General features: G+C 43.1%; 1 protein-coding gene across 5 annotated transcripts in view; it reads left to right on the top strand.

Annotated features, from left to right (window-relative positions):
* Positions 1 to 875: 875 nt before the first annotated feature.
* Positions 876 to 26518, top strand: part of brd1a (bromodomain containing 1a) — a 42312-nt gene continuing 16669 nt past the window's right edge. For 4 of the 5 annotated variants that reach the window (XM_062996455.1, XM_062996456.1, XM_062996458.1 and 1 more), the window contains exons 1-8: positions 876 to 1136; positions 6389 to 7751; positions 9726 to 9882; positions 9983 to 10114; positions 13404 to 13532; positions 16668 to 16980; positions 22878 to 23129; positions 25733 to 26179. In XM_062996455.1, the coding sequence (XP_062852525.1) occupies positions 6406 to 7751; positions 9726 to 9882; positions 9983 to 10114; positions 13404 to 13532; positions 16668 to 16980; positions 22878 to 23129; positions 25733 to 26179 (2776 nt within the window). In that variant the 5' untranslated portion in view covers positions 876 to 1136; positions 6389 to 6405. The remainder of the gene's footprint in view (positions 1137 to 6388; positions 7752 to 9725; positions 9883 to 9982; positions 10115 to 13403; positions 13533 to 16667; positions 16981 to 22877; positions 23130 to 25732; positions 26180 to 26518) is intronic. The other variant, XM_062996457.1, reaches the window with a different exon arrangement.

Below are 26518 nucleotides of genomic sequence, written 5' to 3' on the forward strand. Positions count from 1 at the left end.
AATGGATGCACTTCCTGACATATAAAAAAGTAGTACACCTCATAAAGTATTGTAATTATTTTGTTATTTTTTTTGATTAATAATAATAATAATAATAATAATAATAATAATAATAATAATAGTAGTAGTCTTTATTCACCCCATATAATCTTATATAAATATAGAGATATATTTATAAATATAAATATATTTATATTATATAAAATATGTCAGGAAGGGCATCCATTATTTATATATACTCCATTATTATTCATTATATATATACAGTATATATATATATGTAATGGATGCCCTTCCTGACATATCCTTGACATATTTTTTTTTATTTATTAAAAAATGAAAAAAAGTAGTACACCTAATAAAGTATTGTAATTATTTTAATATTTTTTAAATTACATTTATTAATTAATTTTTGTTGTGATTAATAGTAATATTAATAATAATAATAATAATAATAATAGCAGTAATAGCAGTAGTAGTTTTTATTCACCCCATATAGTCCTCATTGTTTGTGTATATTTTTGTAATAAAAATAGGTTTTCACCCAGCGGTTGTAAGTGCGCCACCCGTTTCCTATAAATAAAAATTTCTGTATCCGTTTGTGAGGCTAAATGTAGTTCCACAAAGGGCGCAGAAAAAACGGTTGCGAAACTTTAACCGTATCATAGGTTCAATCCAAAACACCTTTTCTCTTTTTTTAAAGGGCACTAGGTGGGTTGCTAGACGCGTGTTGTGTCAAGACCTGTAGTGTGTTTATGTAGGGAGGTACGAGTTATTTGAAACGCAATTGCGTCTGTCTTGGGGTTTGTTAAACGTCATGACGTCGTGCGTGGTGGGCGGGTTTTCGATGTAGCGACCCGTCCGCATTGTTGTGGGGGGAAGGCGAGCTGGTCGGGGAGAGAATCTTGGTGGGGTTGTGTATGGATTTATACCCCGTTTATTAGTATTTAACGCGGTTTTGAAGGCGCAGCAGCGATAGCTAATGTGGATACGTGTTTCATATGAGTGAATGCGGTGAAGAGGAAGCTGAGTTGGGTGTTTTTGAATGAGAACATTGTGTGCGGGCCGGATCGCCATTGCTGTGAGCAGAGGCTGTTTCTGTGTCTCCATCCAGCTACGAGCAAAGCGCCTCCCAGGTAACCGGGCTGTGTTTCATTCCTTACTAACAGTTCTGTACATAACGCCTGCGATCGGATCAGTTCTGGGTGTTGTGATGTGCCTGGAGACGTTAAACCGTGAGGTCGGGTGGTGTTGGGGATTTAAAGGGACTCTGGGTTACAATCTAATGCCACTAATTCCATGTTTGCTTACCAGGCGCCATTTGCTGTATAACTGTATTATTTAAACGAGTCCCGCAGTCTGGGTGGTTCTGCTGCTTTCTTTATTGTAATTCTCTCTATAAAATACTCAGGTCCAGCTATCTAAACATGATTGAATGAGATTCCAGGTTTGGGGTCGTGTTTCCCCGCCCCCACTACAACACCCACACTGATATGCAACAAAAGCTGTCATTATTAATTAGCCACCCATGGCCTGTCCTCTACCTCACACAGGTTGCTTATGACTGTTTATAATCACTTCTGTTTTGCATTCTGTTTCAGCTGCTTGTGCATCTACGAGCCATCTAACTGCCAGTGACTCCCATTCATTCTGGGTCTGCACCCATCTAATTTGAACCCCTATTCAAAGCTCAGGGCATTACCCAATATCCATACCTGTCTGATACTGACATCTTCGACCAGTAATCTATCATCCCAAGATAAATGGAGACAAATGTGTGCACAAAAAAGTGTCCTGTGTCTACTGTTTACATCAGTGGTTCCGTTTTGGAACAGTGGCTAAAAGCCAGTCTCAAGGCCAGTACACACGTGTAAACAGACAGTAGTAATAGATCCATAGCATATAAACGCGTGCCGCACCTTCATGTGTCGCTGGCCACAAATGGCCCACAGGCTGTAGACTGAGAACCCTTGTGGTTTGCATACATGGTCCGTTTTATGTCAATAAACATTGCGCATTATGTTTATGATGTGAAATACAGTTCTGAATGTATAAAAATACGCCAGATTAGAACTGATATTAGTCTAGCATTTAGTAAATAACAACACCCGCACTGATATGCAACAAAAGCTGTCATTATTAATTACCCACCCATGGCCTGTCCTCTACCTCACACAGGTTGCTTATGACACTTTTATAAACACTTCTGTTTTGCGTTCCGTTTCAGCTGCTTGTGCATCTATGAGCCATCTAACTGCCAGTGACTCCCATTCATTCCAAGTCTGCACCAATCTCATTTGAACCCCTATTCAAAGCTCAGGGCATTACCCAATATCCATACCTGTCTGACACTGACATCTTCGACCGGTAATCTATCATCCCAAGATAAATGGAGACAAATGTGTGCACAAAAAAGTGTCCTGTGTCTACTGTTTACATCAGTGGTTCCGTTTTGGAACAGTGGCTAAAAGCCAGTCTCAAGGCCAGTACACACGTGTAAACAGACAGTAGTAATAGATCCATAGCATATAAACGTGTGCCGCACCTTCATGTGTCGCTGGCCACAAATGGCCCACAGGCTGTAGACTGAGAACCCTTGTGGTTTGCATACATGGTCCGTTTTATGTCAATAAACATTGCGCATTATGTTTATGATGTGAAATACAGTTCTGAATGTATAAAAATACGCCAGATTAGAACTGATATTAGTCTAGCATTTAGTAAATAACAACACCCGCACTGATATGCAACAAAAGCTGTCATTATTAATTACCCACCCATGGCCTGTCCTCTACCTCACACAGGTTGCTTATGACACTTTTATAATCACTTCTGTTTTGCATTCTGTTTCAGCTGCTTGTGCATCTACGAGCCATCTAACTGCCAGTGACTCCCATTCATTCTGGGTCTGCACCAATCTCATTTGACCCCCTGTTCAAAGCTCAGAGCATTACCCAATATCCATACCTGTCTGACACTGACATCTTCGACCAGTAATCTATCATCCCAAGATAAATGGAGACAAATTGTGTCCTGTGTCTGCTGTTTACATTTTTATTGGCTGAGCTGGTGCATTTTGGAACAGAGGCTAAAAGCCAGTCTCAATCACACAGACACTCCCAGCACATGGATGTTAATGTACAGTAATAATAGACCTATAGCATATAAACGTGTGCAGCACCTCCATGAGTCGCAGGCCACAAATGGCCCACGGGCTGTAGACTGAGAACCCTTGTGGTTTGCATGCACGGTCAGTTTCATGTCAATAAACATTAGGCATTATGTTTACGATGTGAAATACAATTCTGGATGTCTGAGAATATGCCAGATCAGAACTGATACTAGTCTAGCACCTAGAGTCGATGTTAGCCTCAGTATCACTACTACTCTGTATGGTCTGAGCATGTCAGGTCATCAAGGGAGTACAGTCTTATATCTATATCGGACAGTACTAGCTTCTTGGTCAACACCGGTTTAAATGCTAGATTGGTATCAGACACACCTAAGAGTCGCGACTTTCACACCTGATGTTTTGCTTTCCGAGAATCTATTAATTTTCTGTCAGGATGTCATCTGACAGTCATTCAACATCCATGTATTAACATTGCGATTTACTGGCTTTGATACAACACACTATTAAAGCTCTGTTACAGAGTACATTATGACAAATCTCTGAGTAGCTCATATTTGTTATATGAACTCTGACTCTTGGCTGGCATAATTTCTTGTCTCATCCAGCTCTCCAGCACTGTCATCCGATGCTGATATCATCACTGGCATGATGTCGACCGATTGTCCTGTGTTTACTGTTTGCATGCATTTCACGTTTTACGGTCTGAATCATGCCATTGGATTTGATCGCAAGACACCGGATCAGCATGACTGATCTGATACTTGATACCACAGATACATCGTAAGCAAGATAGTCCAAGATTCGGCCTGCATCATTTATTTTATGTATGTTCACGTCATGTTATAGTATGATGGACAGCAGTAGATACACCACTCTGCCATAACATTAAAACCACCCCCTTGTTTCTACACTCACAGTCCATTTCATCAGCTCCACTTACCTTATAGAAGCACTTTGTAGTTCTACAATTACTGACTGTAGTCCGTCTGTTTCTCTGCATACTTTGTTAGCACCCTTTCATGATATTCTTCAATGATCAGGACCTCTACAGAGCAGGTATTATTTGGGTGGTGGATCATTCTCAGCACTGCAGTGACACTGACATGATGGTGGTGTGTCAGTGTGTGTTGTGCTGGTATGAGTGGATCAGACACAGCAGCGCTGATGAAGTTTTTAAACACCTCACTAATAGTCCACCAACCAAAAATATATCCAGCCAACAGCGCCCCGTGGGCAGCGTCCTGTGACCACTGATGAAGGTCAAGATGATGACCAACTCAAACAGCAGCAATAGATGAGCGATCGTCTCTGACTTTACATCTACAAGGTGGACCAACTAGGTAGGAGTGTCTAATAGAGTGTCCAGCAGCGCTGCTGTGTCTGATCCACTCATACCAGCACAACACACACTAACACACCACCACCATGTCAGTGTCACTGCAGTGCTGAGAATCATCCACCACCTAAATAATACCTGCTCTGTGGGGGTTCTGACCATTGAAGAACAGGGTGAAAGCAGGCTAAAAAGATATGTAGAGACACAGATGGACTACTTCACAGATGGAAGTGCTTCTATATGGTAAGTGGAGCTGATAAAATGGACAGTGAGTGTAGAAACAAGGAGGTGGTTTTAATGTTATGGCTGATCAGTGTATAATACAGCTTGGCAGTTCCAGGTAACTACTCAGTGTAATCATATCTGTACGTATACCATCAAGACATAACCATCATGTCCTGAATGCTAAGAGGAATCTGCCTGTAGAGAGTTGACTGGCTTCCTTTCATCAGCTTTGTTGCCAGTCCTGAAGTGCATCATTTAGCTTCTGACTGTCTTTCAGCATCTGTTCATTTGGAAGTACGCCGCCAATCACAGTTTCCTTTTTTATTAAATACCATGAGCTAAGCTTTGAAAATTGCCTGATTCTGATACCAATATCCTTACATGACAAGTGAGCTGATGACAAATTGTGCCATGTTTACTGTTTACATTCATCTGAGTCATATTTAATTAGTGATGTTTACTGTATAAAATGTAACATTGGGTTTTCAGGTCAGTCTCAGCCTCAGTATTACTTGTTAGTATGATTTAAGACAATCTGAGACTCATATCACTGGCCTAAAATGCTGGATCAGCACTGAATCAGATCAGCCTTATATTGTAGCTCATTTGGCATCCATTCATTTCTTGATGGATTATCACCTTTTTATTTTTGAATACCAGGCAATTATATTAAAGCTCTGTGTGCCAGCAACTCTAAACATTGCTCATGTTCACAAACAATATGTTGCATCTGAGGTCATGCCGATTAATTTTTTTTATGGTTGCATCTCCTCCTTGATCTAACCTCATCCAGTTTCCCAAATGTAACATCCTCCACCACCACATACCCCCGTTCTGACACAAGTGCAGCCGTGGTCTGCTTCTTTTTAAATGTCAATGACAGTTTCCAACAGATAGCAGTATCACATACGATACTATCCGTGAATCGACCATCCCTTGTGCAGCCGCCTCAACTAGCCAGCATAGGCTGCAATTGCACTTTCAATGAGGAACCGGCTCGACCATCCCCTATAGCCAGTCGTGTCTGTGTGGACGCCATGTTGGTCAATAGCACACCTGAGATTCTATCCAACATAATGCAGACCAGATTGAGCCGCTGTGGTGACCCATTAATATCAGAGCAGCTAGACATTTTTTTTTTACTGGAAAGTGTTAATAATAATCACGTGACATCTTGTGCTGTGATTTTTACTTAATGAGTTTAATTCAGTCATTAATTTATTATCGCAACAAGCTTGTATCTCCACCGACTGTCTAGTTTAACAGGTTGCCATATCATATAGGTGTCTATTGTTGGATTAAGACTAGTCCACCAACTTAAAATCTCCAGCTAACAACATTCTTTGGTCAGAAATTGGCACAAATAATGAGCAAGGGTCGTCGACCTTACACTTTGGTTTGTAACTGTACACCTACAAGCCAATAAACATCTGAACAAATAAGATGTATGTGGTAGAAGTGGCTTGTAAGTAAAAGCAGCAACACCTGATATACATGGTTGTGACTGAAACACCTGAACTCAATAATATTTTGGGGGTGATTTCACCAGTCAGTCCATTAGGAGGTAGAAGTGTTTTTTTCCTTCTCCAGAATGAATATCAAATGTGCCACTTAAATACTCCTTCAATGCTTATGGAACTGTCATACTGATCTGTCCAAATACCTAATAGATCTCAATCTGTTTCTCTCTGCAGCTTTGTGAGGGTCCACGATGGGGAAGAAAGCACGGAGTCCCAGGGTCCCTGCCCTACACCGGGCCCCGTCTCCCATCAAACCATCGGCAAACAGAGAGACCCTCACCTACGCAGAGGCACAACGCATAGTAGAGCTGGAGGTCGATGGCCGTGTACACCGGATGAGCATCTTCGACAAGCTGGAGGTCGTCACCGATGACGACCCTGTGGCGCAAGAGATGACGGAGTGCACCAGCAACAAGGAGAACACAGAGAAACCTCAGCCGGAGCCGCTGAGGTCAGCCCGGCTCAAAATCAACCAGCTGAAAAAGAAAGCGGCTCAGAAAGCACAGGCAGCTCAGGTGTCATCTTGCACCCTTCCTGAACCCAAATTTCGCATTGTGGATTATAACCTGCCATGCGTGCCACGAAGACCTCAGGAGTATTACAGGTACGTGGAGAAGACCCTGGAGGAGCTCGACGAGGAGGTCGAATACGACATGGACGAGGAGGACTTCGCCTGGCTGGAGCTGGTTAACAAGAAGCGACTTAATGAGGGTTTCAGCCAGGTCTCGCCCAACGTCTTTGAGTTCCTCGTAGATCGGTTCGAGAAGGAGTCGTTCTTGGAGAGTCAGGGTCAGCAGGATCCTCAGTCTCTGGTGGACGAGGATGCTGTGTGCTGCATCTGTATGGACGGAGAGTGGTTGGACAGCAATGCCATCCTTTTCTGTGACATGTGCAACCTCGCAGTGCATCAGGAGTGTTACGGAGTCCCTTACATTCCGGAGGGTCAGTGGTTGTGCCGGCATTGCTTACAATCTCCCGCACAGCCCCCTGACTGCATCCTGTGCCCCAATAAAGGGGGCGCTGTAAAGAAGACCGAGGACGAGCGCTGGGGCCACGTGGCCTGCGCGATGTGGATTCCTGAAGTCGGCTTTTCCAATACGGTCTTCATCGAGCCCATCGACGGGGTTAACAACATTCCGGCTGCCCGCTGGAAGCTCACCTGCTACCTCTGCAAGGAGAAAGGCGTCGGCGCCTGCATCCAGTGCCACAAAGCCAACTGCTACACAGCCTTCCACGTCAGCTGCGCCCAAAAGGCAGGACTGTTCATGAAGATGGAGCCCGTCAGGGAGGTGACAGAGTCAGGGGAGACGAACTTTTCGGTGAAGAAGACAGCCTACTGCGGTGCGCACACTCCCAACGGATGTGTCAGGAGACCCCTCACTGTGTACGACGAGCCCAAGACCGAAACCAAAAACGGACTCTGTCAAACTCCGAAAAAGAAAAGTCAGACGAAAAAGCAGAAGAGCAAAAAGAAAAAGACAGCGGAGTCGGTCGCAGTGCTTCCAGCCATGTCTGTTCCTAGTATTTCATCTGACAGGTAGGTTTTAGAGAGACATACTGTATGTAGTCATGGATGTACAGACAATTTTGATATTATGATATTGAGCCATTTGTTCAAGGAGTCACAGCTCATTGCACTTGTGGAATGGATACCGTTACCATGGAAAGTCATTTCAACACATTTCCATGTACCAAGAAAATAAAACCTGTTTGCTCTGAACCATTAGTTAGTCTAGCCAGCAGCACGGTGGCTCAGTGGGTAGCACTGTCACCTCACAGCAAGAAGGTCCTGGGTTTGATCCCCAGGTGGGGCGGTCCGGGTCCCTTCTGTGTGGAGTTTGCATGTTCTCCCTTAGTCCGCGAGGGTTTCCTCCGGGTGCTCCGGTTTCCTCCCACAGTCCAAAGACATGCAAGTGATGTGAATTGGAGATACAAAATTATCCATAACCTTGTGAACTGATGAACCTTGTGTGATGAGTAACTACCGTTCCTGTCATAATTGTAACCAAAGTGTAAATCATGCCGTTAAAATCCTAATAAATGAACAAACAAACAGTTAGTCTAGCCATAGGATGGTGCACTTGCCATTGTTCTGGTCTTTAACCCAGATAAAAAATAAGAAAAGTTGCTTTAGGAAGGGCATCTTGCATGAATGTGCCAATGAGCCGCTGTGGTGGCCCCTAAATAAGTGAGCACCAGAAAGCAAAAGAACTAAACCAGATGGTTCTCAAACAACCTTTTGCTTCTATTCAAAACAGTGAGCAGAGATTAGGCCAGAGTTGGGTCGCAAGCCTTAGGTGGATTTTCTCAGCATCATTAAGATTAATTATTATTATTTATCATTTTATTAAGAATACTAGCCAGTCATGTGACAGCAGTGCAAAACATATAATCGAAGCTTTAGGTAATGTTTACAACCAAAAACATCCACTGTGTGGCAGTTCTGCATGCATAACACCTTGTAAATGAAAGAGGTTAGAGCAGCGGTCCCCAACCTTTTTTTGCACCATGGACCAGTTTCATATAAGATATAATTTCATGGACCGGCAGGAGCGCGGGGGGGGGGGGGGGGATGCTGCAAGGAGATGCTACTCCCACCTGTAGTGATTGGTGATTGGGGACAATACCACCTGTAAAACAGTAGTGTTTTCATTGCTGATGTAGCAATCTCTAATTATTTACTCTTTATCTGCGGCCCAGTAATAAATGACCCACGGACCGGTCTGCGGCCCGGTGGTTGGGGACCACTGGGTTAGAGGAGAATGGCACAACTGGTTCTATTTGACAGAAAAGCTACAGTCTTTTACATAGCCACTTTAGTATCGTAGTGAGAAGAAAAACACTGTAGAACCCAGATGAAGAGGCTACACACGCAGAAGACCTAATACCATCCATGACTCCTCGACAGAAAATAGAACTTATGGAATCAGTTAAATTAGTATTTGTATTTAATTTGTAAGTTAACGAAAGCAAACTTCAAAAGTTTTTTATTCTAAACAGGTCAAACGTCAAGTAACATGATGGTTATTATAGATTAGTGGCCTCCCTAGTCACCAGATCTGAATCCAGTAGGGCATCTTGGAAATAGAACACCTTTATTTGTTATATATACGTATACAGACGTACAGTACAATGAAATACTTCCTTTGCATATCCCAGCTTGTTTGGGAGCTGTGGTCAGAGCGCAGGGTCACCCATCGTTTGGCGCCTCTGGAGCAGGGAGGGTTAAGGGCCTTGCTCAAGGGCCCAACAGTGGCTGCATGGCAGAGCTGGGATTCGAACTCTTAACCTTTCAGTTAAGCAGAATCTGGATCAGTTACGTAATGCCATCGTGTCAACATGGACCTAAAATACAAAGGAGGGCATTCATCCCACTTCGGAACCCACATTTATTGTGTAAACAGTGAACAGCTTATAAAATCAATGAAGTTGGAAAAAATATCGACACTCCATGCTGAATGTTTTTTTAATTTTTTTATATTGGTATTTAAAGTATTTGTATCTCTTACAGGTTAAACTCCATCCTCAGTCAAGTGTCTCTCCAGAGGAAGAAAGCATTCGTCGAGCTGGTCTTGAACTACTGGACTCTGAAGAGACAATCGCGACACGGACAGCCACTGATCAGACGACTTCATTCCAGTCTACAGACTCAGAAAACTGTCCAGCCGGTGAGTTTGTTATGCTGTGTGGAACAGCTCTGTGTGTGTGCTTTAGTAAGGTTAAGGTGGATTGAAACGTCAGCTAAGGTACTGGGATTGACTTGTGCAGAAGACGGATGAGGAGGAGGCCCGGGCGCTGAAGGAGCAGCTGAAGGAGTGGCAGCGTTTGAGGCACGACCTAGAGAGAGCCCGCCTACTGCTAGAGCTCATCAGGAAGAGAGAGAAGCTCAAGAGAGAGGAGGTACTGACCTGGTTCTGTTCTTCACTTAGCTGCTTTTGGGAAACTGGGGAGCTTGGAATGAGGCCACCGTTCTCTCCTACCTGGCTGGAGGGACACCATTACAAGAACCTTTTAATTTTCTACCTCATAGGGATGTTCAGAAAATGCACACGTGAGCTATACTTCCATGGTTGTAATTACATAAATTTGGTAGTGCAGGTGCTTCAGGGCGATATGAATCTCGAGGATGCGAGCTTGTTTTTTTTTTTTTCCTCTGGTCACTAATATATGCTTGTCATTTTATTAGGAACACCAGTAAGCCTGCTTCTAAATGTAATTGTCCAGTCAGACAGTCATGTTACAGCAGTGCAAAAAGGGAGTTTTAGGGGCAAGGGTAGCCTGTATTGGACCAGTAATCAAAAGGTCAGTGATTCAAGCCCCACCACTGTTAGGTTGCCACTGTTGGGCCCTTGAGCAAGGCCCTTAACCCTCAATTGCTTAGTTAATATACTGTCATGGTACTGTAAGTCACTTATAAAAGTGTCTGCTAAATGCCAAACATGTAAATGTAAATGTAAGGTAATGTTTACATCAATGATCACACAAAAATATATAAACAGTGAAAAACATAAAGTGTGCAGCAGTTCTGCAGGTAAAACACTTATTTAATAGAGGTTAGAGGAGAATGGCGCAACTGGTTCTAGCCAACAGGAGGGCAACTGTCATGTAAATAACCACTTTCAGTACCATATTGAGCAGAAAAACATTATAGAACCTTAAGGCGGATAGACTACAAAAGACCTCAACATGTTCCACTTGTACTTACAGTGTATCACAAAAGTGAGTACACCCCTCACATTTCTGCAAATATTTCATTATATCTTTTCATGGGACAACACTATAGAAATAAAACTTGGATATAACTTAGAGTAGTCAATGTACAACTTGTATAGCAGTGTAGATTTACTCTCTTCTGAAAATAACTCAACACACAGCCATTAATGTCTAAATGGCTGGCAACATAAGTGAGTACACCCCACAGTGAACATGTCCAAATTGTGCCCAAAGTGTCAATATTTTGTGTGACCACCATTATTATCCAGCACTGCCTTAACCCTCCTGGGCATGGAATTCACTAGAGCTGCACAGGTTGCTACTGGAATCCTCTTCAATGTGTCGTTGTCCCTCCCTGGTGTCATGTGTCAAGGTCCCAGGTGTAAATGGGGAGCAGGGCTGTTAAATTTGGTGTTTTGGGTACAATTCTCTCATACTGGCCACTGGATATTCAACATGGCACCTCATGGCAAAGAACTCTCCGAGGATGTGAGAAATAGAATTGTTGCTCTCCACAAAGATGGCCTGGGCTATAAGAAGATTGCTAACACCCTGAAACTGAGCTACAGCATGGTGGCCAAGGTCATACAGCGGTTTTCCAGGACAGGTTCCACTCGGAACAGGCTTCGCCAGGGTCGACCGAAGAAGTTGAGTCCACGTGTTCGGCGTCATATCCAGAGGTTGGCTTTAAAAAATAGACACATGAGTGCTGCCAGCATTGCTGCAGAGGTTGAAGACGTGGGAGGTCAGCCTGTCAGTGCTCAGACCATACGCCGCACACTGCATCAACTCGGTCTGCATGGTCCTCATCCCAGAAGGAAGCTGACGCACAAGAAAGCCAGCAAACAGTTTGCTGAAGACAAGCAGTCCAAGAACATGGATTACTGGAATGCCCTGTGGTCTGACGAGACCAAGATAAACTTGTTTGGCTCAGATGGTGTCCAGCATGTGTGGCGGCGCCCTGGTGAGAAGTACCAAGACAACTGTATCTTGCCTACAGTCAAGCATGGTGGTGGTAGCATCATGGTCTTGGGCTGCATGAGTGTTGCCGGCACTGGGGAGCTGCAGTTCGTTGAGGGGAACATGAATTCCACCATGTACTGTGACATTCTGAAACAGAGCATGATCCCCTCCCTTCGAAAACTGTTTTCAAACAGGATAACGACCCCAAACACAACCTCCAAGATGACAACTGCCTTGCTGAGGAAGCTGAAGGTAAAGGTGATGGACTAAACCCAATTGAGCACCTGTGGCGCATCCTCAAGTGGAAGGTGGAGGAGTTCAAGGTGTCTAACATCCACCAGCTCCGTGATGTCATCATGGAGGAGTGGAAGAGGATTCCAGTAGCAACCTGTGCAGCTCTGGTGAATTCCATGCCCAGGAGGGTTAAGGCAGTGCTGGATAATAATGGTGGTCACACAAAATATTGACACTTTGGGCACAATTTGGACATGTTCACTGTGGGGTGTACTCACTTATGTAGCCATTTAGACATTAATGGCTGTGTGTTGAGTTATTTTCAGAAGACAGTAAATCTACACTGCTATACAAGTTGTACACTGACTACTCTAAGTTATATCCAAGTTTCATGTCTATAGTGTTGTCCCATGAAAAGATATAATGAAATATTTGCAGAAATGTGAGGGGTGTACTCACTTTTGTGATACACTGTACATGTGGCCACAGAACTTCAGATTCATTACACCTGACCAGCATCAGAAGTGCCCACTGTAGCCGTATTTTGTTTTGTCTTGTCCACTTTGTCTTGAACCAGTCAGCTCATTCTCCTCTAATTTATCAAACAAGATATTTCCACTTCTTCAACTTCCACTCACTGGATGTTCTGAAGACATCTGTGCATAAAATCCAGAGAAATCAATGAGTTCTGACATACTCAAACTAAATCATACCGAAAGCCTCGTAGACAACATTGTTTTTCCATAGATGTTTTTATATTTCCATTTTTTTATATGTAATAATCACTGAAAATTGCCCTACTGCATTTCTCTTGCTGCATGAACCTCCCTGCTCAGGCTGAGGTCGACCTGAGCCTGAGCATACTCTCTCTGATAAGCATGCAGTCACTGACCGCATCTTTTTATATGCAGAGGCAAATTATGCACTTTAACCACACAATAGAGATTGCAATTGTATAGCAGCTATGTAACCCCATTAACCTCCCTTCCACAGACAAGTGGCTCTTTTAGATGCTTGGCCAGGTAGATAGCACTGCCTGGAAGAGATCCCGAATCTGAGAGCTCAAGAGGTCTTGAACCATATCTCTGGGATTTTATGCACTGTGCTCCTTCCACCTGGCTGGCCGATTGTATGATTACATGCCTGAGCAGGTGTACAGATATTTCTAATAAAGTGACCCATGAGTGGATTTGCAGATTGTATTTGAACAGGTTCACTACTGTATTCATTTTTACAGTGTCTGCATAGAAATCATGAATTCTTCTGTTTGTTCTTGCAGATGAAACTGCAGCAGTCGATAGTGGAGCTGCATCTTACTCCATTAAGCATTTTGCTGGAGGCTGTGTTGGACCAGCTACAGGAGAAAGACCAGGCCAAGATATTTGCACAGCCTGTTAACCTTCAAGAGGTAAGTGTGAAGATACTATATGACAGTAATGCTAATACGTTGTGTCAGAATATAAAACACACATCACTGTTTTAAGGCTGGTTTGTGTTTTGTTCCTAAGGTCTCTGGAAAAAAAAAGCTTAAAGGAGCTTTAAAAATCAAGTTATGAGGGTTTTTAGAGACAGAAAACGGAAATGTTAATTATACTATGGGGCAAAGATGTTCACAAGTCATGAGTACGAGTCAAGTCACAAGTCTTTAGGCTAGAGTACGAGTCAAGTCACAAGTCTTTAGGCTAGAGTACGAGTCACGTCACATGTCTTTAGGCTAGAGTACGAGTCACGTCACATGTCTTTAGGCTAGAGTCCGAGTCAAGTCACACATCTTTAGGCTAGAGTCCGAGTCAAGTCACAAGTCTTTAGGCTAGAGTACGAGTCAAGTCACACGTCTTTAGGCTAGAGTCTGAGTCAAGTCACAAGTCTTTAGGCTAGAGTCCGAGTCAAGTCACACATCTTTAGGCTAGAGTCCGAGTCAAGTCACAAGTCTTTAGGCTAGAGTCCGAGTCAAGTCACACATCTTTAGGCTAGAGTCCGAGTCAAGTCACAAGTCTTTAGGCTAGAGTACGAGTCAAGTCACACGTCTTTAGGCTAGAGTCTGAGTCAAGTCACAAGTCTTTAGGCTAGAGTCCGAGTCAAGTCACACGTCTTTAGGCTAGAGTACGAGTCAAGTCACACGTCTTTAGGCTAGAGTGCGAGTCAAGTCACACGTCTTTAGGCTAGAGTCTGAGTCAAGTCACAAGTCTTTAGGCTAGAGTACGAGTCAAGTCACACGTCTTTAGGCTAGAGTCCGAGTCAAGTCACAAGTCTTTAGGCATGAGTCCGAGTCAAGTCACACGTCTTTAGGCTAGAGTCTGAGTCAAGTCACAAGTCTTTAGGCATGAGTCCGAGTCAAGTCACACGTCTTTAGGCTAGAGTCTGAGTCAAGTCACAAGTCTTTAGGCTAGAGTACGAGTCAAGTCACACGTCTTTAGGCTAGAGTCCGAGTCAAGTCACACGTCTTTAGGCTAGAGTCCGAGTCAAGTCACAAGTCTTTAGGCTAGAGTCCGAGTCAAGTCACACTTCTTTAGGCTAGAGTCCGAGTCAAGTCACAAGTCTTTAGGCTAGAGTACGAGTCAAGTCACACGTCTTTAGGCTAGAGTCCGAGTCAAGTCACACGTCTTTAGGCTAGAGTCCGAGTCAAGTCACAAGTCTTTAGGCTAGAGTCCAAGTCATGTCACGAGTCTTTAGGCTAGAGTACGAGTCAAGTCACACGTCTTTAGGCTAGAGTCCAAGTCATGTCACGAGTCTTTAGGCTAGAGTACGAGTCAAGTCACACGTCTTTAGGCTAGAGTCCAAGTCAAGTCATGAGTCTTTAGGCTAGAGTCCAAGTCAAGTCTTTAGGCTAGATTCCGAGTCAAGTCACACGTCTTTAGGCTAGAGTCCAAGTCAAGTCATGAGTCTTTAGGCTAGAGTCCAAGTCAAGTCTTTAGGCTAGATTCCGAGTCAAGTCAGAAGTCTTTAGGCTAGATTCCGAGTCAAGTCAGAAGTCTTTAGGCTAGATTCCAAGTCAGGTCACGAGTCTTTAGGCTAGAGTCCGAGTCAAGTCACAAGTATTTAGGCTAGAGTCTGAGTCAAGTCACAAGTCTTTAGGCTAGAGTACGAGTCAAGTCACAAGTCTTTAGGCTAGAGTACGAGTCAAGTCACACGTCTTTAGGCTAGAGTCCGAGTCAAGTCATGAGTCTTTAGGCTAGAGTCCAAGTCAAGTCTTTAGGCTAGATTCCAAGTCAAGTCTTTAGGCTAGATTCCAAGTCAAGTCACGAGTCGTTAGGCTAGAGTCCAAGTCAAGTCACGAGTCTTTAGGCTAGAGTCCAAGTCAAGTCTTTAGGCTAGATTCCGAGTCAAGTCAGAAGTCTTTAGGCTAGATTCCAAGTCAGGTCACGAGTCATTAGGCTAGAGTCAAAGTCAGGTCACGAGTCTTTAGGCTAGAGTCCAAGTCAAGTCTTTAGGCTAGATTCCGAGTCAAGTCACAAGTCTTAAGAACTAGAGTCCAAGTGAAGTCACGAGTCTTTAGACTAGAGTCTGAGTCAAGTCACGAGTCAATATAATATACACAAAACATATATTGGAAATGTAGCGTAGAAATAAAGAAATAATATGTAAGTTCAGATAAAAAACAACAACAGATTAGTGACTGTAATTTGCTGTGTTACTTAGTTCATTTACTTTCCTAGTCATTGTGCAAATGAATGTAATTTCCGTAACAAGAAGGTTCCAGTTAAAAGCTTAAACTAATACGTTTTGTTTTCATTCCAAAACAAAAGCGCTCGATAAATCACGGCACAGCGGCCAAAATCCAAAACACAGCAATAAAAACAACCACTGCTTACCTTAGCTTCTGTTCTTCCAGATGTTATTAAATTTATAACCGTGTGTCCCATTAGGAATATAATCCATTAGTTTGTAAATGTGCTTATAATTAAAAACCTCCAAACTTTTCTCGGTTGTAAAGTAAAAAACTCATTAGAAAGCCAATCAAGCGTTTCATTGACACGTCATCTGTGTAACGCAAACTGAATACATGCAAATAACAGCATTTCTTACTAACAATTAAAATCAGAAGGTCTGATTGGTTCAGCTTTCAACCATTAGTGCCAATTCTGTAGGAGCGTTCCATTCACCCCAGTTGTTCCTGTGAAGTGCACTACGTAGGGTATTCCACCATTTTAAGTGAGATTCCGATCCAAAGTTAACGAAAATGTTCAAATGAAGTGAACTTCAAACTGTGTAGGAAGTAGGAAGCGATGCTTCATGTATGTATATAAAATTGTCACACATGGCAATTGCGAGTCATGAGTCGAGTCAGAGTCATTTGAAACGAGTCAAGTCTGAAGTCGACTCGAGTCCCCATCTCTGCTATATGGCCAAGAAACACTACAATGAGCTGAACACACCGGAGAGGATATGTGGTGATCCGACTCGCCTTGATCAGACTAGCAGTTGGAAATGATTAGATTAGGAGATAAAGAAAGATCCAGATTTTTTTAGGATGACGCCTTATGCCTCCATAAATATCCCCGGAACCGAACGCACCCAACTGATGAATGCATGTTTCTTTCAGGTACCTGATTACCTGGACCACATTAAGCACCCCATGGACTTCTCCACCATGAGGAAGCGTATACAGGTGCACGAGTACTGCAGTCTGGACCAGTTTGAGGCTGATTTCAACCTCCTCATTTCGAACTGTTTGAAGTACAATTCCAAGGATACTTATTTCCACCGTGCAGCCGTGAGAATGAGGGATCTGGGAGGGGTTGTGCTTAGGAAGGCACGGCGCCATGTCGACAGTATCGGCTTCGACCCCAACAGTGGCACGCACACGTCTGAACCACCCAAGATCGAAGAGCCTCATCCGTTCTCCTGGGCAAATGGTAATCACAACCATGTCGTCATGTTTTCAGCTGTTACCTGATTCCTAGTCGTGCAGTTACCTAAACTGCTAAAATGATTTTTTTAATCAGATTACTGTTCTTATCAGATTTTAAGGAAATTATACCCAGAAATGCAAACACAGATTTTAGCCCAGTAATTTGGTTATTTTTTGCCACAGTTGCTTTAGTTTTTGTAGCAGCTGTCACATATTCAACCATGGTTATGTATTTATTTATGTATTCATTATTTTTTGAATGATTTTTATAGTATGCACCAACAACCTTAACATATGTGGCTATGAAATTAATCACATCTGATTGCCTGAACCATCTGGTATCATAAGGGTTCTATACTTGGTTGGAAGTGAAACAGAATAAAAAGCTGCTAGCCGCCACTCATCACAACAACATGGACAGTAACGTAGGAGTGTGGCTGAACCTAGAGACAGACTGAGGGTCTGTTTGAAAACCTAGTGAGCTGCCTTGCTGTCTTACTGCCAACACAGGCAGCTGCATAAGTAGAGAGGATTCTAATAAGTCATCGACTTACAACACGCTACTTAGACTGCGATTACAGTGATTCCGTCAGATTTCGCTTACTAAGCTAACACAGTTAGCCTCATGCCATTCAAACCTATGGGATGAGATGGCACAACGCTCTAGCATGTCATCTGACATCTCCCTTTGGGTACCAAACACGGTTACATTTGCTGACAAGCCCAAGTTTGCAAATAAATGACACTTGTGCAAGTTTATACAAATTAAAAACCAATGATAAATTATTTACATTCGAAAAATAACTTACAGCCATATTTTATTCATTCATAATTTTTTTGTGAGAAAAGCTGTGCCGCACTGAATTCTGGGATTGCCTTCACCACTAATGCCTAGTTCACACTACACGATTTTTGCCCTGATTTTCGCTCGGCGTTTAGTCGTTGCTAGATGTGGCAGCTCAAGAGCAGCTCGGCGTTTGCTCGCCGATCTAAACTCGGCTCTCAATTACTATGTGTGAACTGCTCAACAACTGGATCCGGCCGCTCAGGTGGCACAGCGGTAAAGTACGCTAGCTCACCAGAGTTGGGGTTTCGAATACATCGTATCGAATCTCAGCTTTACCTTTCCGACTGGGCTGGGCGGCAGTATTTACATTTTTTACATTTTCAGCATTTAGCAGACGCTTTTATGCAAAGCGACTTACACAATGAGCTGAACACGATGAGCAATTGAGGGTTAAGGGGACTCAGGGACCCAACAGTGGCAACTTGGTGGTGGCGGGGCTTGAACCGGCAACCTTCTGTTTACTAGTCCAGTACCTTAACCACTGAGCTATCACTGGCTATGAACAACGTTGTTCAGGGTTGTTAGTCGGATCATAGGTCCTCATAACTGGTCCGACTGCGGCCCCTGCTGGCTGACTGATGGCGCCTGCACAGGGCTGAGGAATAATGCTGATGGGGGTGTGGCCCTCCATACACAGTGCCCATCGGTGTATGAACTCGACTCGTGCAGGTGAAAAATGCAGTCTGTACTGACTGTACGTGCCTGAGGGGGCATATGTCAGTTGAGAGGCGCATCAGTCAGCGGTGAAGGGTCGAATCAGTATAGAGGACGCATTCAGGGTAATTGGACACAACTAGACTGGGGGATAAAAAAAATTGGGGGAAAAAAAAAAATATATATACAGTGTATCACAAAAGTGAGTACACCCCTCACATTTCTGCAGATATTTAAGTATATCTTTTCATGGGACAACACTGACAAAATGACACTTTGACACAATGAAAAGTAGTCTGTGTGCAGCTTATATAACAGTGTAAATTTTTTCTTCCCTCAAAATAACTCAATATACAGCCATTAATGTCTAAACCACCGGCAACAAAAGTGAGTACACCCCTTAGTGAAAGTTCCTGAAGTGTCAATATTTTGTGTGGCCACCATTATTTCCCAGAACTGCCTTAACTCTCCTGGGCATGGAGTTTACCAGAGCTTCACAGGTTGCCACTGGAATGCTTTTCCACTCCTCCATGACGACATCACGGAGCTGGTGGATATTCGAGACTTTGCGCTCCTCCACCTTCCGCTTGAGGATGCCCCAAAGATGTTCTATTGGGTTTAGGTCTGGAGACATGCTTGGCCAGTCCATCACCTTTACCCTCAGCCTCTTCAATAAAGCAGTGGTCGTCTTAGAGGTGTGTTTGGGGTCATTATCAGGCTGGAACACTGCCCTGCGACCCAGTTTCCGGAGGGAGGGGATCATGCTCTGCTTCAGTATTTCACAGTACATATTGGAGTTCATGTGTCCCTCAATGAAATGTAACTCCCCAACACCTGCTGCACCCATGCAGCCCCAGACCATGGCATTCCCACCACCATGCTTGACTGTAGGCATGACACACTTATCTTTGTACTCCTCACCTGATTGCCGCCACACATGCTTGAGACCATCTGAACCAAACAAATTAATCTTGGTCTCATCAGACCATAGGACATGGTTCCAGTAATCCATGTCCTTTGTTGACATGTCTTCAGCAAACTGTTTGCGGGCTTTCTTGTGTAGAGACTTCAGAAGAGGCTTCCTTCTGGGGTGACAGCCATGCAGACCAATTTGATGTAGTGTGCGGCGTATGGTCTGAGCACTGACAGGCTGACCCCCCTCCTTTTCAATCTCTGCAGCAATGCTGACAGCACTCCTGCGCCTATCTTTCAAAGACAGCAGTTGGATGTGACGCTGAGCACGTGCACTCAGCTTCTTTGGACGACCAACGCGAGATCTGTTCTGAGTGGACCCTGCTCTTTTAAAACGCTGGATGATCTTGGCCACTGTGCTGCAGCTCAGTTTCAGGGTGTTGGCAATCTTCTTGTAGCCTTGGCCATCTTCATGTAGCGCAACAATTCGTCTTTTAAGATCCTCAGAGAGTTCTTTGCCATGAGGTGCCATGTTGGAACTTTCAGTGACCAGTATGAGAGAGTGTGAGAGCTGTACTACTAAATTGAACACACCTGCTCCCTATGCACACCTGAGACCTAGTAACACTAACGAGTCACATGACATTTTGGAGGGAAAATGACAAGCAGTGCTCAATTTGGACATTTAGGGGTGTAGTCTCTTAGGGGTGTACTCACTTTTGTTGCCGGTGGTTTAGACATTAATGGCTGTATATTGAGTTATTTTGAGGGAAGAATAAATTTACACTGTTATATAAGCTGCACACAGACTACTTTTCATTGTGTCAAAGTGTCATTTTGTCAGTGTTGTCCCATGAAAAGATATACTTAAATATCTGCAGAAATGTGAGGGGTGTACTCACTTTTGTGATACACTGTATATATAAAAAAAAAAAAAAAAACTTGATCAGAGCGGGAGATATCTAGCATGCTGAATATTCAAAAATTCCATGATTCAAATCGATTTGACATGTAAAATGAATCGATATTCACTTCACATATTCGATATTCACAGCAGAGGGCACTGGTGCTATACACCTTGCCTGGTTGATGTCACTGGCGCCTTTACGCCTGGTTGCCAAATTTGGGGTTTTTCAGCCAAGTTGGGCTTAATTCAAAATTGTTTTGCATAATTTGTACCTACCTCAGAAATAAAAGGGCATTCATTATTTAGATAAATAAAGGATAATCACAAATACAGTATTTTATTTGATTTTTTTAAGAGAAATAATAAAAGGAAACTTTGTCATAATTTGTCTTCAATTTCAGTTTAAAAAATCGTACTAAGTTTCCCAAAACACAGATTTATCTTTACGTCATGCTTCAATATTTACGGCAGAGGCTCATGCACTCCTTTTGACTGTCAGACATACAGGGGTTGGACAATGAAACTGAAACACCTGGTTTTAGACCACAATAATTTATTAGTATGGTGTAGGGCCTCCTTTTGCGGCCAATACAGCATCAATTCGTCTTGGAAATGACATATACAAGTCCTGCACAGTGGTCAGAGGGATTTTAAGCCATTCTTCTTGCAGGATAGTGGCCAGGTCACTACGTGATGCTGGTGGAGGAAAACGTTTCCTGACTCGCTTTTCCAAAACACCCCAAAGTGGCTCAATAATATTTAGATCTGGTGACTGTGCAGGCCATGGGAGATGTTCAACTTCACTTTCATGTTCATCAAACCAATCTTTCACCAGTCTTGCTGTGTGTATTGGTGCATTGTCATCCTGATACACGGCACCGCCTTCAGGATACAATGTTTGAACCATTGGATGCACATGGTCCTCCAGAATGGTTCGGTAGTCCTTGGCAGTGACGCGCCCATCTAGCACAAGTATTGGGCCAAGGGAATGCCATGATATGGCAGCCCAAACCATCACTGATCCACCCCCATGCTTCACTCTGGGCATGCAACAGTCTGGGTGGTACGCTTCTTTGGGGCTTCTCCACACCGGAGCTCTCCCGGATGTGGGGAAAACAGTAAAGGTGGACTCATCAGAGAACAATACATGTTTCACATTGTCCACAGCCCAAGATTTGCGCTCCTTGCACCATTGAAACCGACGTTTGGCATTGGCACGAGTGACCAAAGGTGTGGCTATAGCAGCCCGGCCGTGTATATTGACCCTGTGGAGCTCCCGACGGACAGTTCTGGTGGAAACAGGAGAGTTGAGGTGCACATTTAATTCTGCCGTGATTTGGGCAGCCGTGGTTTTATGTTTTTTGGATACAATCCGGGTTAGCACCCGAACATCCCTTTCAGACAGCTTCCTCTTGCTCAATTTAGCCATGAAACCTCTCACACTAAAATGACAGGTGTTTCAGTTTCATTGTCCAACCCCTGTATATCTATTAGTCCCCATAAACTATATGTTATCTGTTCAGACTCAAAATCCTGCATACAAGCTCTTAAATCCATGAAGACAGACCACCCAATAACCAGAGAACTGCTCAATATGGACAAAGAACTTTACAGCCAAGGTTTTTCCATCTTCTACTTCTGGATTCCAGGTCACAGTGGCATAGAAGGAAACAAAAAAAAAGCAGACAGCCTGGCAAAGGAAGCAAAAAATCAAGACATTGCTTGGAAATACGTTCCCAAAACTGATGCCTACCCACAAATCAAAGTTTACTGCAGAGAGAAATGGCAAGGAGAGTGGTCCAGCAATGCGCAAAATAAACTACATGAAATAACTCCCAACATCGGTATTTCACACAATCGAGACTTTTTAAATAGACAAGACCAGACGATTATAACTCGTTGCCGAATAGGTCGTACTGCCCTCACCCACCTACACCTCATGGTTGGCGAGCAGGCACCAGTTTGTCAATTCTGTGCTAACCCCCTAACAATTAAACATATTTTATTAGAATGCGCTACGGTTTCTACTATCAGAGACATTTTTTACAGTGTCGAGAATATAAAAGTACTGTTTGAGAGGATTCTTCCAGTTAAAATTGTTAATTTTTTAGGACATTTAAAACAAATGATATGAACATGTAATATTTTACAGTTCAAATACCTGTCCTTGCAATAAAATAGCCAATACGTTGCTGATATGGCAATAAACCCAAACAAACAAACCGTAAAACAAACCGTGAAACAAACCGTGAACTCTCAGTCTCTCAGACATGACTAATTACTACTCTTCCCACCCTCACCGTTTCCAACCAAAATATAAAAGTGTAGAAACTTTTTGAAGATCCCTCGTGTTACAAAATCTATTTGTTGTAGCTCTTCTACACAGAATGTTAAATATGTAATGACACTATGGATGTGAACATACTGTTTAGTGCAGTAATATCCCATTAATTATTGGACCTAAAGAATTCAGCCTAAATGGTCAAAAAACCTATTGGATTAGCAATGATCAGACTTGTGTGTGAGTGTACCTGCAAACATACTTGCGTTACTACAAACAAATTCTTTCTTTTTTTTCTAGTGGACCATTTATTGAACCCAGCTAACCGGCAGCACATGCCGCTCGAAGGCAGCCTAAAAGAGCTTCTGGAGAAGCTGGATCTCACCACGGCCATGAAATCCAGTCCGTCACGTAGCAAACGCTTAAAACTGCTAAAGAAAACCATCAACGATGTAAGGATGGAAATGAGTTTGAAGAACGTCCAGTCTACACCGTTTGAGTCTGTAAGATTAGCAGAGGAGCGGACAGCAGAAGCCTTTTCAGCTGAGGATGGTTTGTTTGGGTTAAACACTTTACTCTACATAGTCTTTATGCTTGGTCATGCAGTTCATTACATTTTGTGTTGAAAAATGCCTCACAAGACGTTTACGAGTGAGACTTTTAAAAGCAGCTCTATTGTGTGGTCTGATTTACCAGTGGTTCTTGAGCCTGACATTACAGTGCCTGCTAAAAGTGCTGAATCATTTGGCAAATGTAGAGGCTGATGATGAAAAGTACACTGTACTGTTACTGTTAAAAGATTTGCGTTTTATTTTCTCTTTGTTTTTCCCCCTTTTCTTTTGGCTGCTCCCATGTTTGGGGGTCGCCACAGTGGATCATTCTGGTCTGGCGCAGACAAAGCCAGTCATGTCTATGTAGCAATCATGGCTGTTAGCAGTGCTTAGATACGAACCCTGGATCACCACCCCACAGCACCTATTTTTCTGGTTATTTAATCTATTCCAATGATCAAAAGTATGTCAGCACCATTCCTTATGATTGAGTCCAGGGGTTTCAGCCTCGTTCATTTCTAAAATCAGTTTAAAAAAATGAATTATATGCTTGGCGCTTTGACAGTAGTTTGTGCCAGCGTGACAAAGCAGGTTCCATTATGATGTGGATTCATGTGTTTGGAGTAGAGGAACTCTGTACCTCCAGTTGCCACCTCAACCTACTTAAGATTTGGAATTTTGGGGGGTTTATTAAATGTCCATAGTGAGGCTGACTGTCTAATCCAATCCACAACAAACAAAATGTGTGTCCGTACATAGTTATAAAGAGCGTCATCATGGCTCGGTGGGTAGCACTGTTGCCTCACAGCAAGAAGATCCTGGGGTCGAGTTTTTTGCCCACAGCGGCAAAATTGTGAACCTCAGCGCCAATCGCCGCTTTGTTCAGTGCTTGGCTTGAGCGGTGTGGTAAAACGTCATCAAAGTGCACCACGACACAAATTTGCATTTGTGTAAAATAATCGTCAAATCCATCCTGAAAGCGTCCACATACATCCATGTTTGGCTGTATTTTCCTCCTGTTTCACTTTTAGACATGTTATAGCTCAAGGTGCTGAGAAATTATGAGAATCAGCTTTTCTGAATCAGTTTAAAAAGCTTATCGTTAAAGCTTAATGTGGTTTAATAGGACACTAAACTTATCCTGATTATTACTGGTCATATGTTTTCTCCTCTGATTAAATTCCTTGGTCATCGTTGTAATACAATAAGTGACAGTTTATTCACGTTAAGTGTTGTTCTTACTGCCTGAGTCGCTTTTACTTTGTCATATCAAACAGTTCGTCTCATTGGAGGTGCTCTGAAAAGTTCAGCAGCAAACTGGGTCAAAGTTCAATCAGGTGAAGTCTGTGGCAAGCTAAGCAGCACCGCCACACTCCATAGAAAACAATGGCACAGCCGGTGCAAAAAAAGCAGTTTTGCTGCTTCTAATTGAATGCGGCCTAAGAGTGCGTGGGTGTGTGTCTGTGTGTGTGTTTGCCCTGTGATGGACTGTTGAACAGCCCATAGTGTTTCCAACTTTCGTCCTGTGAATTTTACAAAACAGACTATAAATGAATGAATTATTATAATACTTTTATATTAAAGTATGTATATTACAATTATATATCCACTGATCAGCCATAACATTAAAACCATCTCATGGTTTCTACACTCACTGTCCATTTTATCAGCTCCACTTACCATATAGAAGCACTTTGTAGTTCTACAATTACTGACTGTAGTCCATCTGTTTCTCTACATACTTTTTTTTAAGCCTGCTTTCACCCTGTTCTTCAATGGTCAGGACCCCTACATGACCACCACAGAGCAGGTATTATTTGGGTGTTGGATCATTCTTAGCACTGCAGTGACACTGACATGGTGGTGGTGTGTTAGTGTGTGTTGTGCTGGTATGAGTGGATCAGACACAGCAGCACTGCTGGAGTTTTTAAATACCATGTCCACTTACTGTCCACTCTATTAGACACTCCTACCTAGTTGGTCCACCTTGTAGATGTAAAGTCAGAGACGATCGCTCATCTATTGCTGCTGTTTGAGTTGGTCATCTTCTAGACCTTCATCAGTGGTCATAGGACGCTGCCCATGGGGCGCTGTTTTTGGATATTTTTGGTTGGTGGACTATTCTCAGTCCAGCAGTTACAGTGAGGTGTTTAAAAACTCCAGCAGCGCTGCTGTGTCTGATCCACTCATACCAGCACACTCCAGTGTCTGATCCACTCATACCAGCACAGCACACACTAACACACCACCACCATGTCAGTGTCAATGCAGTGCTGAGAATTATCCACCACCCAAATAATACCTGCTCTGTGCTGGTCCTTTGGGGGTCCTGACCATTGAAGAACAGCATGAAAGGGGGCTAACAAAGCATGCAGAGAAACAGATGGACTACAGTCAGTAATTGTAGAACTACAAAGTGCTTCTATATGGTAAGTGGAGCTGATAAAATGGACAGTGAGTGTAGAAACAAGGAGGTGGTTTTAATGTAATGGCTGATCAGTGTATATTAAACATACAAAGCAATATTGGTAAAAAAACATCCACTAAATGCCCCAAAATATGCCAGTGTAAACAACCATTCTTTATTCTCTTTTTTTTCCACAGTTGACCAGTCGGTTCCTCCAAGGCTGGAGCCCTCAGATTCCCACCCTCCTGTCATTCAGTCAGATGGTCCATCAGAGCCACCGACGCTGAAGCCAGTTGAACTTAATTCTGATCAACAGTGGCCTGAAAAACTCGACCACACTGAGATACTGAACGGACACTCGCGAGACCGGCTGCTGCTGGACGAAGCGGATGTGAGCGTGGTTGCCACGTCCACCTTGGCCGAACCCTCCACCCCTGTAAACAGACGCACATCTGTGCTGTTTGGCAAGTCCAAAAGCACGAGCCCACAGAAAGGCACCGGGGTCGAGGAAGCACAGTTGGGAGCGAAGACCATCTTGTCCGTGGTGATCCCTCGACTAGAGACGCTGCTCCACACCAGGAAGAGATCACACAGCGGCAGCCGGGACATAGACATGGAAGAGGAGCTGCCCACCAAACGGCCAGGTACTTAAAAATAGCAGCACATCTTTTACATTGATTGCTAGGGATGTAACGATACACTCTACCCGCGATGCGATGCGATTCACGATACTGGGTTCACGATATGATTTTTTTCAATAAATAAAATGAAATTGAAGACAAATTATGACAGTATGAAGTTTCCTTTTATTATTTCTCTTTAAAAAAGAAAATAAAATGCTGTATTTGTGCTTATCCTTTATTTATCTAAATAATGAATGCCCTTTTATTTCTGAGGTAGGTACAAACTATGCAAAACAATGCTGCATATTTCCCTTTTTGTGTAAAAAAAACATGAAATACATTAAATAAATCCCACATTAA

This window comes from Trichomycterus rosablanca, chromosome 1, assembly GCF_030014385.1.
Source record: "Trichomycterus rosablanca isolate fTriRos1 chromosome 1, fTriRos1.hap1, whole genome shotgun sequence".
NCBI lineage: Eukaryota > Metazoa > Chordata > Actinopteri > Siluriformes > Trichomycteridae > Trichomycterus > Trichomycterus rosablanca.